Source organism: Sinohyriopsis cumingii, chromosome 6 (genome assembly GCF_028554795.1).
Source record: "Sinohyriopsis cumingii isolate HCF-2022 chromosome 6, ASM2855479v2, whole genome shotgun sequence".
NCBI lineage: Eukaryota > Metazoa > Mollusca > Bivalvia > Unionida > Unionidae > Sinohyriopsis > Sinohyriopsis cumingii.
Window position 1 is genome coordinate 154795448 of NC_142966.1, and position 19028 is coordinate 154814475.

Here is a 19028-nt window from a genome sequence, read left to right on the forward strand (position 1 = left end):
CCTCCACTTTTCCAATATCCACTCCCATGGTGTGTAACGCCATTAAAACCTCACTCTGTCTTGGTGGTGTGACCGCTCCCTCGAAGTCCAAGGTTTGGCAGCCATCGGGGTGGTTCACTACCATCCTTGTGTCTTCCACTATTGTCCGGAAATATTTCTTTATCTTGGAACCCTCCCCCCCCCCCCGTCCTTCTTGCATGTTCTCTGCTTCCATTGTATTCATTCCGTCTTTCTTCAGGATACAACACAATTCTACAGGTCTCACTCTAATATTATCTAATTTTATTTTTTTCACTTATTGGGTCAATTCTTATCTTTATTAAGGCGGACAAAATACTCTAATTTTTGTATTTTTGTTTTTGTCTTTTACTATCACACTGGATAATATTAAATACTACTATATACTAGTACAGGATTTTATGAAAACCATATATAACTTGTCAGATATATATGCTGAATAACACTCACTCCGTGTTACTGCACGCTATTCCCAGCCGGGATTATTTGCCTGCAGCAAGATAGATTGAGTTAATGTGTTATTAATGTATATTATTCTATTCTAATAAATGTTAGTATCAATTATACAACCTTTTTTCACCACCGTATCAAAACTTCACTCTGTGCTTTGCTTTGTACGCGCCATTGCTATAACTGACTGTACTTCTCAACAAGGAGTGTGATGATACCAGTTCTTACAAAATGAACATTTAACACAGTCACTTGAACAATTTGATTTGCATCCACCACATGGAAACCTGGCTCCGCGTTTTTTTATTGAAATTAGCCATGATTCACTTACAGATCACCAATTCAGAATAAAGAAAACAAGAAATGTGCAGTATTTAAGCTTTGTTTCGAATGAGAGAGGAGGTGATGAAACTTAATGATTATATACCTTGCATTTGATTGCTTGTAACTAACAATAATGTTTCTTACAGATGGTCAAGCAGTTTAATAATTATAAAAAATACAAAACTTGGAACTCGTCCTATTTCCAAAGAAAACATGCCGGCAATTGTCAGTACTCAATATGAAGTCAAAAACAATTCGAGGCTGATTTTAGCAGCTTGCTGGTGAACAAATATTAATTGAGTAAATGAGAGTTTGCCGCTTGATCACCTTTATTGGCATTTTCTTTCTTTGGTTTCTTTTTGTAATCCTCGACAAGAAGCACTTGCGTTTGCTGATCCTGTTCGGTAATTCCTTTCATTTCATTTTATGCGATTGCCGACAACTTACCTGTTATTGTTCACATTTTCTAATATTTATAATTAATTCCTGCCCAAGGACCTAGTTATCTTTCTGCTATTCAACTTGTACCAAGAGGCCATTACTCAATAATTGCATGAAAAAGAAAACAATAAGAATTGTCTAATATGTTCTAATTTGCACGTATGTAATAGTGCGGTTTTTTATTTTTGCATTTTGTTCATTAGATGACATAATTATTTTATTCGTTTTATATCAGTAAACAGTCGGAATTGATCGTCATCACGTGCAATTTAGTTTGGTTCAAAAGAAATTTATTTGAACATGTGGCTCTGATTTAGTATATAAATATAACATGGAAATGAGACAGTAAAGTCAAAGAATCAGTTGGAAACGATCAGACACCAAGTTATAAATAGATTCGTTAACTATATCAACACTGGTGCTGAATTGGATTTTTTCCTTAGCATTTTTCTATATACTATGTATATAGAAAAATGGTGGGAAAAATCCAATTCAGCATGCATCCAACGATTTAAGCCAAATGTAACAATTTTTGCACATGTATCATATATATATATATATATATATATATATATATATATATATATATATATATATATATATATATATATATATATATGTGTGTGTGTGTGTGTGTGTGTGTGTGTGTGTGTGTGGTCAGAGTCTATATTTTTTTTTAGCAGAAATAAACATCAAGTAAATAAAAGAAAAAATTTGACCACACAAAGGCCAGTCCAGACACAGAAACTATATAGCAGACAAAACATTATAGCATATACACAGCGAACAATTTTAAGAAAAAACAACACAAAAATATCAGAGAGTTGGAACAGGAACACGTAAGTCTTTGAATGTTTCGAACAAAGAGCCATGGGGGGGGGGGACACACTCGAGGCCAATAGCTAATTATATCTAAATGTTGAAGGTGTGTCCACAAATCAAAATTAACATTATTGTAGATTATAGATATCTAAGTATTAAGTATGCAAATTAGGGACATATATATGTCGTCCCGGACTATGTCGATAATTTCCGAGCAAATGGTAATTGGAGATGTACGAAACGTTTCGTACAACGAATTTCTAATTGCTTTAGTCATTTAAAGTATTCATTTTTGACCCAGAACTTAACTTGACAATGAATTGAATTAATTTGTTTAGTAGTAAATGTATCAGTTGCTTGTCTCTAGACAGTATTTGGGCAGTATTTGGGTATATTTGGGCAGTATTTGGGTGTATTTGGGCAGTATTTGGGTATATTTGGGCAGTATTTGGGTGTATTTGGGTATATTTGGGTAAATCGTGCCACCCGTCTGGTAATGTTGGTTGGCGGCTTACGTAGGGTGTGTCCTATCCAACCCCACCTTCTCTTCTTGATCTCGTTCTCTACTGGAAGCTGTGAGGTTCTCTGCCACAGGTTGGTGTTGCTGATGGTGTCTGGCCAGCGGATCTGAAGAATTCTTCTTAGGCAGCTGTTGATGAAGGTCTGAACTCTATTTACGGTCGACTTGGTGGTTCTCCTGGTCTTTGCTCCATACAGTATGACTGACTTCACATTGGAATTGAACAGTCTGATCTTTCTTGAATTAGCAATATTGTTCATGCTTGCAAGAGTTATGCACTTTTTTGCAATATTTAGCCTTTTGCGTACTATATAATTTTGATGTTTCAGGCAATCTTTATCAGACTTGAATATAAATATGTTTATATTGGCTGCTGGAACTGATTATATATACAAATGTCTTAAGATTTCATATGTCTATGATGGGCGTTGTTAATCCTCTATGCATCATATAAATTCCATTCTCATTCAGTCTTTACCGAAGTTAGTAGAAACTTACAATATATAACGAAAAATGCAAAAGAATAAATAAATAAATAAATAAATAAATAAAATAGTTCACTTTGTATTCTTGTACTGAAAGCAGAGGATACATTTCGTATGGGTACTGACTATAGAAAAGTGAATGGTGTCACCAAGATATTTATTTCCAATACCAAGAATAGATTAATGCATTGGCATAATTGGAAATGTAAAATGTCACCAAATTTGATGTTCTGAAAGTATTGACAAATTCCACTCATGGAAAGACCAAAATAAACGTTGGCATTTCTAACTCCAGATGGACATTTTCAATATAAATTGTAACCATTTGGTATGATTACTTCTCCCTCAACATTCTAGAATTTAATGAACATGAAAACCTCAGGTATAGATAAATGTGATGCATACATTGATGACACCATTAAATAACAACAATACTTGGAAAAATCACCTGGAAACCATTCAGGAATTCTTTGACTGATTGACTGAAATGTGACAATTAATTTAAGTAAAAGCTAGTTTAACCATTCTTGTGTTTCATATTAAGTACATATTGTGGGACATAGTCAAATTAAACCTGCAGAAGTTAAGGTCATCTCTGAATTCCCAGTGAAAAGCAGATTATTCGATTTTTTGGTATGGCTGGATATTATTAAAATTTTGCTCAAAATTTTCTATAACTGCTCAACTTCTGAACAATTTGTTGAGTAAGAAAAGTAAGTTTTATTTGACTAACAAATGTCAGGAGGCTTTCGATAAATTAAAGGCCATACTTTAGAATGCACATGTTCTTTCAGCTCCAAATTCCAACCAATTATTTAAAATGTCTGTTGATGCAAGTGATGTTGGGATTTTGGAAACTTAATTCAAAAAGACAAAGATTAATCCACTAAAAACAATGAGTTCTTGGCTTTAATATTGGCTTTGCAACACTTTAAAGTGTCTATTAGTTCAGCTCCTTCTCCAGTTATTATATTACTGATCACAACCACCTATCAATGGATTGTTGTAATGAAACTAGAGAGTGAGTGGTTATATTAAGAATATTCCTCTTTCTAAAAATAGATGAATCCACATCATTTTGCCATATGTACTTCTCATTAAAGTAAATAATTATCTACCAAACAATATGGATGAATGAGGCTCCAAATTAAGGTATATATAGAATCAAATTCTAAAAGAGGACACCAACTACTGAAATAATTGATGTTGATCAGATAAAACATTCACTCGCCGTCTACTGAAAACATTCAATGCCAATCTTTTCTTTAAAATATGAATAATAAGCAAATAGATGCACAAACATAGTTCAAATATTTTATTTTCTCATTTTCACAAAACTGAAGTATGTTCAAGGACACAGTAAACATTTGGTCACAATTTAAGCATATTCAAGGGCATGAAATAGAATTTCAAAACACAAGGACATTCAAAGATATTCAAGGTGTGCATGACCCTTCTGAAATTGGTTTGGAACACAATTGTTTTGGAATTGTAATTGAACTTGGGAGTAGTTATGATTTAGTTCAACATACTGTAAGCTCCTTTTAAATTTTCATTTGATAAATTAGAGAATTAAATTTGTTAAGTTTTAAAACACTTGTTGATTTTGGTTCTTTCTGTTATGTAGTTTAAGACCATGGAGTTGTAGCACAGTAATCTTGCATTTGTACAAGATGAATATAATGCCATGTTGCATTTGCAGAGGTCTCGTTAGGATTTTAAAACTAGGAGTCCAGGACTCCCATTTTGGTAAAAATAGGAGTCCCACCATCAAAAGTTACAGTCCTTTCTTTCCTATAGAATCAACACAGATGTGAGTGCATCTATTTTTAGATGGAGAGGTTTTAGTAATGTAATCACTCACTTTAATATAGCTTCATTACAACATTCCATTGACAGGATTTCAAATTTATGGTTTATTTATTTGTCTACGTCCTTGTAGCAATTTTAGGCAATGGTTTAAGAGTATCTGATTTGCTGTTTTTTCCCCGTATTTTCGCTAATATGTGTCAAGTCGGAAAACAGCTTAGACCTTAAAGCGCATCTCACGAATACCACAATATAGCATTGTCCCTAACTTCTGACCTACATAATTTACATATTAAAGTTAAATCTTTAATAAAATAATACCTTGGCTTTGCTTTCAATGATTTGTATATTTTTCTGAAAATATCTGCCTGATGATTTACGAAAACAGACAATCTAATAAACTGGTACATCCCAGACTTAGCGAAGTCTGCAATTATTTCCCGTTAGGCCTACTGACTCACTTACAGTTTCAAACTAATTTTATGACGAAATAGTGTACAAGAGGCAGTTAATATATATCCAGATCACCGATTTTGATCTTAAAACACATGTATGTCATATTGATAATTGCTACCTTACTCGGAAAAGGGTTAATGGTCAATCAGCTATCAAAACATATGCTTGTTAATGGGCAATAGTTTGTTTGTCAACGTAACTGATATCAAAACTAGGCCTAGCTATTGATGTCTTGATGAATACATTTCGCTACAACAGTAGAACTAACCGGGCTAAGGCGAGGGGCATTCAATAAAAAGTATGGCCAGTCATTGTACCTCTTAAATATCTCTTGTTCGTCCATCAGAGTGATACTGAATTTTGTCAATCCAAGTAAGGACTTATTCTAAAAACTAAGCTAGGCATCACACACTTTCTTACACTTAGCTACTGTCCCATCCGAACTATCAATTCTAGCAGCTTTAGCACTCTTCTGAATCTTGTTACAATCTTCTTAAGTTTGTCGTTTAACCCCAAAATACTTAAACAAATTTACGAATGGCATTTTGTCTAAGTCTCAACATGTCTTGATTCTCGTGCATTACTTATTCTGATACATTCGGAAATGAACACAATAATGAAAGCTAAAGTTGTTTATTTGATGTACTTTTACAAATGACCACACGTACATCTCTGGGTCTTTCTGACTCTGAATTCAATCGCTGTAAAAATCAGTACATTTTACCACCCGGCCGCCAGTCAAAGCCTTTGAACTTGCCATCCAGCTACTGCATCATTTTCTATTTGATGTACTCTTATAATGGCAACATGTCTGTACATCAAGGGGTCTTTCAATCACTGAATTCTGTCATTGTAAATATCAGCACAGCTAATTGATCAACACATTTTCCAACAATGCAGGTGGCTGAAGCAGGACTACTGGCAAGTCTTTGAATTTTGCTGCACACCTATTACATGCATACGGAGGACTCCCGCCTCTGTGATTTTCTGCATCCCAGATCAAAAAATTGGCATCCAAATATATGTAATTAAGCGTTTCAGAGATCTATGATTTGTAAACATTATCAAGATCTCAGAGAAATGTATTTAGATAAATTTGTGCATAATAATCCATCTTTTTAAAATTTCTAAGGCTTTATGTCAACAAAAATTGTTTTCTTATTTACATAGTTGAATTACAAGTATTTAGATACCACTGCTGCATGGACAAGACAATACTGTTCCAACTCTAGGCCATAAATTATGTAACAGAAAGTGAAACCAACAATTTAAGTAATTTCCACTCCTGCTAAACAGACTATCTCATATGTCAAACTTCAATGGTTTGTCCCCAGTGTGTATCTTGGTGTGATTCTTAAGATCTTCACTCATATGAAATGTTTCATTACAAACTTCACACTTGAATGGTTTGTCTCCAGTATGTATTTTCATGTGTATTTTCAGATTTCCATCCTCACTAAACCTTTTATCACATATTTCACATTTAAATAGTTTTTCTCCAGCATGTATCATCATATGCATCTTCAAAGGCTCAACACCATGATACATTTTATGACAAACTTCACATTTAAATAATTTTTCTCCAGGATGTATTTTCATATGCATCTTCAAAGACTTCCTTTGTGTAAAGCTTTTATCACATGCTTCACACTTAAAAGGTTTTTCTCCAGTATGTATGTTTATGTGCTTCCTTAGATTTCCATTCAAACTGAACATTTTGTTACATACTTCACATTTAAATGGTCTTTCTTCAGCATGTATTGTCATGTGCGTCTCAAGAGATGTCCTCTCTGTAAAGCTTGTATCACATACCTGACACTTAAATGGGTTTTCTACAGGATGTCTTGTCATGTGCTTCTTCAGATTTTCATTCTTACTAAAGCCTTTATCACAAACTTCACATTTAAATGGTCTTTCTATAGTATGTACCCTCATGTGTTTCTTCAAACATACACTCTGTCTGAACCTCTTATCACAAATACCACATATAAATGGTTTATCTCCAGTATGTATCTTCATGTGAACCTTCAGTGATTCAATGCTGCTATACAATTTATAACAAACTTCACATTTAAATGACTTTTCTCCAGTATGTATCCAACTGTGTATCTCCAAAGAGGTCCTCTCTGTAAAGCTTGTATTACATACTTCACACTTAAATGGTGTTTCTCCAGTATGTATCATCATGTGTGATTCCAAAGACACATTCTCTGTAAAGGATGTATCACATACTTCACATTTAAATGCCTTTTCTCCATTATGCTTCATCATGTGTACTTCCAAAGGTGTCCTCTCTGTAAAGCTTGTATCACATACTTCACAAGTAAATGGTTTTTCTCCAGTATGTCTCCTCATGTGCATCTTCAGATTACCATTCTGGCTAAATGTCTTATCACATACTTCACATTTGAATGATTTTCCTCCAGTATGTATCTTCACGTGAATCTTCAATGACTTCCTCTCTGTAAAGCTTTGATCACATACTTCACACTTAAATTGTTTTTCTCCAGTATGTATCTTCATGTGATTCTTCAGATTTCCATTCAAACTAAACATTTTATCACATACTTCACATTTAAATGGTTTTCCTGCAGCATGTATCATCATGTGATTCTTCAAATTCCCACTGAAAGTGAACGTTTGATCACATACTTTACATCGCAATAATTTTTCTTCAGAATGTAATGTCATGTGCATCTGAAAAGACTGCCTAAATGAAAAGCTTTTATCACATACTTCACACTTAAATGGTTTTTCTCCGGTATGTATCCTCATGTGATTCTTCAGATTTCCATTCTGACTAAACCATTTATTGCATACATCACATTTATATGGTTTTTGTCCAGTATGTATCTTCATGTGATTCTTCAGATTCCCATTCTGTCTAAACCTTTTATCGCATACTTCACATTTATATGGTTTTTGTCCAGTATGTATCATCATGTGAGTCTTCAGACTTCCATTCTCATTAAAACTTGTATCACACACTTCACATTTAAATGGTTTTTCTCCAGTATGTACCGTCATGTGTATCTTGAGAGACTTCGTCTGTGTAAAGCTTTTGTCACATATATCACATGTAAATGTTTTTTCTCCAGTATTCATCGTCATATACTTACTCCGGAGGAGACGAAAATAAGACAAGCCAGTAAGGTTGTCAATACCGATAGATGTGGACTTGTGTCCTCTCTTGTCACAATCCAATCTTATTTTGTATTTATTCCAGGTGAAAGAAACCAAGGACGTACATCCGGAGACTAGTTCCCTGATTTCTGTCTAACTGGGACACAATGCTATTCGAATGGCGCAGAGGAAGACAGGGAGTGTATAAAGTAAGGAACCAGACTAAATCCCTTGCATTGCATATTATATTAAAACATGCAATCTGATTAAAATAATGTTTTGATCAAACTGATTAAAATCAGATCTCCACTGTCTTACGTTAATACCTGACAGCTACCGCTTACAGATTACCACTGGTGACCTATGCTATTATCATAATCACTAATATTTTCAGCCAATCAGAAGTCTTATATCTTCGCGTTTGGGAGACAGAGCAGTGGGGCTGAAGAGCTTCAATGCGTGCCGAACGATTTGATTTACTTTCACATTGCTGAAAACTGAATTTAAATAGGCTAATTCAGAGGTCACCAGAACATGACCCCTAAGTGGTTGTTGTCAGATCTTAACGAAGGATAGTGGAGATCTGCTTTTAATGAGACTGATTTTATGATTAATATGTAAATTGTAAACCACGTTACGAACCCAGTGATTCTCGCAGTATTAAGTGTTGTTGTTGGTATATATTATTGTGGTATTGTTGCTTAGTTACAAATAGTAAAGTTTCTATGACTTTGACTTTCATTAGTCTTTTAAAGAGAAATCTCTTCAAACGAAGCGCGTGAATTTAAATAAAAGTGCAAATGCTTTTGTCCGAGACGTTCCTATCATAGAGGAACAACTTCTGTTTGATCATGGTATTTGCCTAACCGTTCCTACTCTTCGTATAAGGTTTGGTACTGCATTGTAAATATATAAATCCCTGTATACCTTGAATGCACGATTAAGGTCGAGGATTGTCCGGTTGATCACAATACCATTCAAGTTGAGGGTACTCCAATAAAGTACCGGAGGATCCTACAAGTACATATGGTAGCACAAAAGCAACATACAGGACATAAATACCAACTGACACACAGGAAGAAATGTCCGTGCTTACACGAGCCGAATATTTGCAATAATAAAAAACAGAATAGGAGCAGGTTGCCAGATACTTTTTTCAATTGCCGCACGTGTACCTTTAAAAAGCAGCCCCAAAATCGCCCAATTTATATATTAAAATCTGAAGAGTAAATAAGAACTAAATACCATAAATTAAGTATCACTACAAACATTTATTCATCTGTAACTTCAAAGTATTCCTCAGGTAGAACGTCATCGTCGTGATCAGCAGATTCAAATGTCGCATAAATTTTCAAATTGAAATTACTCAGCATTGCTTTAGATGGCACAAATCCGTTGCAACAGATCCCGTTGCGCTTCATATAGCTTCGAATGCGTAACAAAGCCTCCATCATGCCTTGCCCCATCCCGTTTCTTACTTTCGTTTTAATCAGATTCATTTGAGAGAAAGTTCTTTCTACGGCTGCATTACTGTAAGGCAACGCAAACACACATAAGGCAAAGTGTCCCAGTTGTAGAAAGTCAAAAACTCCGCAAGCGTCCGTATGATTTGCTACAGTTATCCAAAACTGCTCAACTTCGTTATCACTATAGTGTGGCCAAGAGATTAAACTTATTCGCATCCATTGCTGCTCCAGGTCTCCCAAATTTCCCTTGTACAGAGGTAAAAAGGACAACTTTGACAACTGCGGCTTCTGTGCTCCAAGGACGACAGAAGGTGAGAGATCAGCCACATATTCGAGCTGCTCAACATTTGCCGGCAATCTCTGACGCAGTTCCCTTAGTAGTTCCAACAGATAATGACGACAGCGCTCTTTTATTTGGTCTGCCAAAGAGCACTCAATTTCGGAGTCGTGCAGAAGCAAGTTGAATTCAGTGCCAAAGTTGAGCGCTGCTAAAGGTAAATGGTTAGACCTGTTCTCTAGATCAAACGCTATTATTGCTCCCCACGACGGAAATGTGGTTGGAATTAGAAGCGCGCTTCGTTCTTCCGGTTCCGGAATGTAAAAAAACATTTACGTATGTGAGATAACATCCTTGGAGATGCATCCAGAATAATGGATTCATTAAGATTTTTAGATATTATCGTCACTAGCGTCAATTTGAAACTGAATGCGGAGAATTTAATAGCAATTTGATGCAGCCCAAATTACGGCGACACAAATCAGAAACCAGCCCAAAAACCCGCAACCCGCAATCTCAAAATTTTCACGCAAGCAAATTTCGAAAGGAGCCCAATTGGGCGAAACCTCGTATCTGGCAACTCTGAATAGGAGTCTATTTAATGTAACAATGTTGTAATCAATGAATACCAATCAGTATTTTTGTTATTGTTTTAAATTGTGTTTGTTTAGCCATATCTGAATTTGAATGCAACGTGTGCCCAAAAATGAGTTATGGCACCTAGCATCTCATGTTTCATAAACAAAATCAAAAGGTGTGTCTAGTTTTGACAATTTGTCATACTTTGCCCATTTCAAAATGTTGACACAACCCTAATTGCAAATGGCTGATGTTTGTGGTATATAAACCAGTTTGAAGATTCATGCTTATAGGTAAGCTGACTTGTCTGTCCTCGAAATTATTCTCATTAGATTCGTCTACTTAGTATGCAGATAGACGTGGTTGAGTAGTCGAAGGAATTCCAGTTCGGTGTGATTTCTTAAAAATGTAATTATTTGCAGTAAAAGACTTTTATGGGGGGCGAAAAGTATTCATTTTCTGACTAAAAAAATAATTTGGAGTTAAAGACTTCATATATGAGGAAAATGAGTTTCTGACTCTCTTAGAAGTCACACTTGCGGACGTTGTTTTTTAAGTGAAGACTGTTGCTCGTATAGTTGATCCGGATGATTGTCCATGATGATATGACATACATGGGTTATTCCGTACGGAACAGCATCGACGATACGAGAGTGGATGATTCAACATTAGTCCATATCTTGTGACGAGAACAGGTGAAGGGAATGAAATGAACTGCGGTTATTTATAGTGGAAGAGCGGATAGAAACGGATTGAGTTTTCTCATCAATCCTAACACGCATCACAAAATTCAGTCACAGCGTGGAGTCTTCCAATGCCATGGACACTGCTGAGTCAGGCATTCCTGCTTCCCTGACACCATAGTAAGGACAAGGCAGAAAGAGACGACGAAAATACCCCTTCAGAGGACTTCACACTCATAAGATTTGAAAGACTAAGAAAAGAAGAACCGTCCGAGATTCAAACTTGTTTGATTATTAAAAAAAGCACACAGAAAAAAGAAAGAAAGAAAGAAAGAAAATGATGGACCGAGAGTCTTGCGCCTGTTCCAAGTCGGAACTGGATCTGTTTGCTACGGCAGCCACCATGATGACAATGCAAGAATCCCAATGGGGAGAATTTCATCCCTTCTCTTTGATGGAGGCAGCTCACATCGAATTTGAAATCAAAGGACAGCCCGAAGATTACATTATATGAGTAGCAGTTACTTGAATTTGAAAGTTAAAGAAAATCCTACATGTACGTAGATTAGAACCGTTGAACCGTTTGCATTTAGACATGTGGTTGCAAGAAAAGTATTTGTTGAACGGGGTGGATATCCGCCTGAGACTGAATCGTAGTAGTGCTGCTTTCCATCTGATAGGCCCATGCCAACGAATACAAAACCATCATCCAAGAAACCAGGTTCTACGTGCGTCGTGTGGAAGTGTTACCTAAAGTGGGAAAAGACATCAGTGACACTTTGAGCAGAACGAACGCCAAATATCCGATACGACGCATGGAAGTGAAACCTTTTACCATTCCCGCTGAACAGTGATCCATGATCGAAGATCATCTGTTCCAAGGACAATTACCTAAGAGTTTGATCATTGGCATCGTCAAGAATTCCGACTTCAACGGATTTCACAATGAAAATTCTTTCGAGTTTAAGCATTACAACTTGGCCAAGATAGAAGTCAGTCGCGATGGCATGACACTGTATACCAGACCCTTCAAACCTAAATTTGGTGACAAGAATTACTTGAGATCGTACTTGTCCCTGTACAAAGCCACCGAACAGTTATGGACCAACACCAGCCACGGTATTACGTACGATGATTATGCAGGATTTTATGCTTTGAGGACTTTTGTTTTTACTCCAGACCAAGGCAGCGACGAGACCTATTTCCACCCTATATAATCCGGCCAAATTCGTGTGGAACTTCAGTTTGCAAATCCTCTACCCCCAGATATAATGGTGTACGTCATCAAGTATGTCCAAATTGACAATACTTTCGAAATCAATAGTTTGAAATTAGTCATTTTAGATTATTAGAAACTATGGAAGCCTTTAATCTCTCTTTGAATTGTGGAAAATCTAAGGAATTGGAATGGCAGGATACCGTGGAAGTAGAACCCCAAGACAAAGATGAAGAGGATATAGTGATGAAGTACAGATGGCCAGATCAAACACAACATTTAGTCTTCTGTTTCGCCCAACACCTGGCGGAAAACATTACGGAATTGATAAAGAAAGATTGCTATGGATGTCAAAACGATCATTCCAGTCAAAATCATCACGATAAGTGTCTGATGCTGAGTCAAGAAGAAAAATTGGACGAGTATCTGGACGTAGCTTGGAGTCTCATCTCGGAGGAAGCAGTGTTGCATCAGTGGTACAAAGACTTGTGTGATCATTCCTCTCCTCCATTGATTGCTCTAGAGATCCATCACACCGAAGCTCTATTGGCTCAGAGTGCGGGGACGTAGCGAAGAGACATTTTAAAACAAAAGGTCAGGATTGAATTGATGACTTATCATTGCCTGGGGAAAAATAACAACAAGAATAAACAACAAAACGGCACAAAAATGAATACTTGGGAAATTTATTACCTTTCGAACCACATTTTGTATAATGCTTCTTGGAATCCTGTCATGTGTGCTGACGATGCAGAGCCGAGACGAAGAAACAGTTACTTATCAGGCATTTTCAAGCAAAAGATTCGGATTGAATTTATGATAATCATTATCTGTGAGGAAGAAAAAAACAGGAACAAAACAACATAAAAATGGATACCCGGGAACCTTTTACCTTTCGAACCACAGTTGATACACTGTTTTTTGGAAACCTGTCATAATGTGTGCTAAAGATGAACTGCCTCTTGGCCATCCTAAAGACCATCAAACTTATGTGATCAACGCACACCACAGTCATCTCCCAGGAAGCCACTGGGTAGCCGTCTACTTTCCCCATGATGGTTTTCTTTAGAGTATTTGGATACAAATGGATTGCCACCTTTGGAAGACGACATCATGGACTTTATGAAAAGAAATGCCCAGACGACACGATTCAATAATATGAAATTAAAAGGCACAGATTTCACGGTGTGTGGACAATATTATGTGTATTTTTTTCATCAACACAGTCTTGATTATTCTTTAGAACATTTAGTGACTTATTTTGAAACGATGACAAAGTAGATCGATGGTTTTGTGACCATTATGGAATCTTTTGTCTTTAGCTAGGAAACGTAATGTACATCAATGGCCCAATGACTTTCATCAGTGGAAGTCTAGCTTCACTTCACACCGTTGTCAACTTTGTCAAAAATAGTTTGCTATTTGAAACATGTTTTAAAAAATATATTTTGGTTAATTGTTGTTTATTTGTTGCTTGAATAAAAAAATCTTGTTTTGAAAAAATGCGTCTGTTTCTTTTCAATTTTTTTGTTGTTAATTGTTGTTTATTTGTTGCTTGAATAAAAAGATGTTGTTTTGAGAAATAAAATGCGACTGTCATTTGTTTTCAATTTTTATCATTATACATGCTCTTTAACTTCTCTCTATCCCTGTCCCTCAACTAAAAATCGTAGCGTTCCGACCCAACATAAATCATAGCCATGTTTTCTGTCGAGTCCGGGCTTGAACAATATAAAACGAGGCAGTCTCCAGCGTGACCATCCATTGTTGACTCGTCCTCTGATGAAGAGGTGTTGAAGACTAGCCATTCTGAACGAAACTTATGTGAATTTGCATCGTGTCAGGAAAAGCCTGATACCTAAGCCTGAAGAGATAGAGAATGTCAGAATGTTGAAATTGACCGAAGACCTGATAGAAGAGCTCTTCAGAGAGGAAATCAAGAAGGAGAAAGAAGAGTGGACGGAGAAGTACAGCTTTGAGAAGCAAAGAGAGAGAGAGAGAGAGAGAGAGAGAGAGAGAGAGCAGCACGAAAAAATTCTCTTTACGAAGAAGCAGGCCCTATCCTATGGGAAAGCCTGCCGCCAGACTGGGAAGTAATCCTAGGCGATAGAAGATCGCCATACCACCTCGTCCATAAAACAGCTCTTTTCAGTGATGGAGACAACGATAAACAACAGACTTAAAGATCACCTCGAAGGTAACAATCTTCATTCAAAAAAACCAAAGTGGCTTCCACAACAAAAGATCTACATTAGACCAACAAATAAGGTTTGAGTCGCACATTGAACTAGCTTACAATGCTAAACGAAAATGCGATCGACATCTCATAGCGATTTTTCTAGACCTTGAGAAAGCCTTTGATCTAGTTTGGACTGATGGTCTCATCGCCAAATTGAACCACTATGGAATCAACGGCCACATAAATGGATAAAAAACTTCTTAAAAGAAGGACATATTAGAACTAGAATAGTGATAGAACATTCAGAAGAGTACGTATTAGAAAATGACACCCCCAAAGGCAGTGTATTAAGCCCGACCCTACTTAATATCATGATCAATGACCTAGAACGCTCTGTCGACCTCACTAAACTCGACCTATCGCAATTTGCTGACGACAGTGACATATGGAAAACATACAACCCACGCAGCCAACAGTTAAATACTGAACTGCAAGCCAATTTAACTAACATTGGCAAATGGACAGACAAATGGGGGTTTAAACTATCAAAGGAAAAACAACTGGAATTCTATTTTCTCCCCATAAAGGGTACACTATAGAATCCCCAACCCTGTACATACAAAAAGAACACATCAAATTTTGAAAAAGCAGCAAGTCTTTTAGGTATGTATTGCGATCTCTCATGGAAACACGACAACACTCAGCTAATACGCAAATGTAATGGAGACCTAAACATCCTGAAGACATCAAAGGTCTAAAGTGGAGTGCAGACCAAGACACTCGTAACGCTCTACAGGGTTTTAATTGGGTCTAAGCTGTATTATGGATGCCAGATTTACGCCTCAGCCAAACCCTTACTCCTCAGTCTCCTCGACATAATCCATGCCAAAGCGTTGTGCATATGTACAGGTACACTTGAAAACACCTGCAAGGAAGAACTTCAGATCCTTACAGGCGAAACATCGTTAACATTGAGAAGAGAAGAATTAACACTAAGATATGCAGCCAGAATATCCATCCACAACCCCAGACATCCCACAAGGGACATCAATAACAAATGCAACATCCCATTTAGCCAGAGACTCGTCCCCTATCCACCATCCGGAAGAAAGATCCATACACTATGTAAATAATTACAAATCGACTGTCTTCATGCAGAACCCGCAAGATACACAGACCCCACACCATGGACAAGTAAAACACCCAACATCAACACCTTAGCAAAAACTTTCGGTTCCAAAGAAGACCAGCCATTAGAAATATGATCAAAGATCCTGACTATACTGAACAATTCTAATAAGGAATTCGTCAAAATATACACAGACAGATCAAAGTCAAACAACCCAGACCAAACTGCTGCACCCCAAACTATCCAGGAATTAAATAAGGAAATAGGAAGCAGACTCCCGGATAATTGTTGAATATATACAGCAGAAGTTTGGGCCATATTTGAAGCTCTGAAAATAGCAAAGCAATAAAATTTTCGGAAAACATTAATAATCAGCAATTCACTTAGTGTACTAAAAACCATGGAAACTGGCAACTCAAAGGGGCGTGAAAACCTCCTAAAAGAAACAAGCTTGTTGCTTACCAATATGACAAAACAAGACCAAACTGTAGAATTCAATTGGATCCCGTCCCATATCAACATCCCAGGAAATGACAGGGCCGACCTAGCAGCAAAGATCCAACTCAACGAACCAAAACAGGCCCAAATAGATTACAGCGTCCCAGAATTATACAACATGATATCCAAATAAAATCGCCTCTAAATGGTAAACAGAATGGGACACATGCCCTAAAGGGCGTATGCTGTACTCGTTTTATAAAACAGCGAGTCGCAAGATCAAAGCACCGTCAACAAACAACATCAACGGATCATAAACCGAATAAAAACAGGAAAAACCCTACTTGCAGGTAGTATGGGGAAATATGTTCTGGCTAATAGAGTAGGGGGTGTATCGCCAAGCGCGGACTGATGCTGCACATGAACGTATCACCCACTACAGCACCCTGGGTAGTCCGGAAATATGACCTGCAAAGCAAGACAATAGGTGGTTGGTGGCCAGTTTTCTCTCAACACGTATACTAACAATCTCTACCTGCGCTCTTTCAACTTAAGGCATGATGGATCATTTAAATATAAGAATCAAAACTGGCTTATAAACTTAGCCATTATAAGGCGCCTTAAATCTCATCCATCAGGACCCGCTGAACAATGCGGCAACGTCTTGACCAATAACTTGTTAAATTTAATGTAAGAACCTAAGAACTTAGATCGATAAGGTGTCTAAAAGCCCAAAGTCATCAGGACCAGCTACACAATGTGGCACCTAAAACTATATGATTAAAAAGTATGACCCCAAAATTTAGAATTATAAGGTAGCTAAAACCCAGCCATTAGAATCTCCGCACAAGGCGGAAAAACTTACAACTAGAGTGTGAACCCAAAAACATTAACTGACCAAATAAAACCCTAAAATAGACTAGGAAAATCCATTATGTCACCTCTATCCTACAAACAGCACACAAAATGATTTTCCAAGTTATAAATACGGCAAGAAGACACCATTCAACATTCGGAAAATACAGAACAAAAAGAAACGATCATGGATGTAAGGCACATCCCTCCCGACATACCCTTGCCACTGCCTGACATGTATTATATAAGTGAGTGCGTGTGGACCGTTTCCACTCACCACAAGTCCCGTGAGACATCAATGTTTCGAAAATCGGACTAATCAAATAGCACTTTTATAGTGCTCTAATGCGTTGGGGACGTGGCTCCATACCGTCTCCCTCGAAAAAATTAAATCAGCCCCATATGAGGCATTAATCACTCGTGCATGTCCATACGGGCGAATACGACCATAATTGAAACGACCGACCGACCGACCGTCCAGTGTGGCTACCCAGCGTTGACTAGTCAACACCTTTGGAAAATGGATTTGTTTAACAACTTGAAAGACAGTTGGTATTGGATGGTGGATGTAGCCTGTGTAGTGGAAAGGCTTGAACATGAATGGAGGTATCAAGTTACCAAAGACTTTGTGACAAGTCAAGTGACCAGCCTGAAAGTAACCAGGGATCTAGTGAAAGGCATGATAGAGGAGGAAGTAGAAAAGTTAAGAGACTTCATTCAGCCTAAGTATGTGAGAGTGGGAACATTGAACCAGGCCCTTGATAATGTGATCAAAGTGAGGTGCTTTTTACAAGACATATTGCATTTTAAATGAATTAAAGAAAGAAGAAATGATGAGAAAAGTGCCGTAAGAAGAGGTGAAAAAGGTTAAAGATAACATTGGTAAAGCGAGATTGGATAAAGAAGAAAAAAAGCGGACTTCGAAAAAATGAACCAAAACTGGATGAAGGTGCAGGAAAATTTTAGATTGATGGGTCATCATGACTAGATGCCAGGGACGGAAATGAAGAAGCAGAAGAAGAAGAAAGGAGTAACTGAGAAAGTGAGAAGACGGTGGAAGAAGTGGAGAAAGTAGAAGAAGAACCCAAAGGCCCTTTCCAGGGCCACTCATATGCCTCGAAAAGATTTGCTTTCTTGCCTAAATTTTTTTTAGAAATTTTATATTTTAGGGATGATAGACTGATGTTTATCAATCTATGTCTGTGTGTGTATCTTTGTTCCGCCAGTCCCGCTCCGCCAAGCGTTCTATGTTTTTCCCCGCTGTTCGGTCAAATTAAGGTCAACCCCTTGCTACATTTTTACCAATCTCGAGTACACTGACGTCACCTCACCTGTTCCATTCATATTGTCCCTATCCAACAACCCCACTTTCCCTTGTCCGTATGCAGTCATTTTGACCAGACAACCTCACAACTAAATGACACAACAACCATACCTTATGAAAACACTCAGACACCCACAATAAATACGACCGGCAGAGATCTAGAGTGGGAAGACTTTGTCACCCCAAAAAAGACCTGCCGTCCAGGAACCCCCAAATACGAGGATGAAATATTGGGGAAAAACCCGTATTTTCTAATACAACTTGAGGATGAAATTATCCAAGAGAGTGAGGGGAAACCAGAAGAGTCACCAGGAATCAAACCCATGACATCAACATCAACACAGGCGTAGTCAACAACGACGCAGAAGCGCAAACACGCCACGTCGTCGCATGACTCCTCCCCTGAAGGGGAGTTGAGCTATGTGTACCAAATA

General features: G+C 37.3%; 1 protein-coding gene across 1 annotated transcript; it reads right to left on the minus strand.

Moving 5' to 3' along the window:
- Positions 1–4360: 4360 nt before the first annotated feature.
- Positions 4361–8658, minus strand: LOC149798314 (uncharacterized). Its single transcript, XM_089963452.1, has one exon. It carries the CDS (start codon positions 8434–8436, stop codon positions 6628–6630), a length of 1809 nt encoding a protein of 602 aa, XP_089819578.1. The 5' UTR covers positions 8437–8658; the 3' UTR covers positions 4361–6627.
- Positions 8659–19028: the final 10370 nt, after the last annotated feature.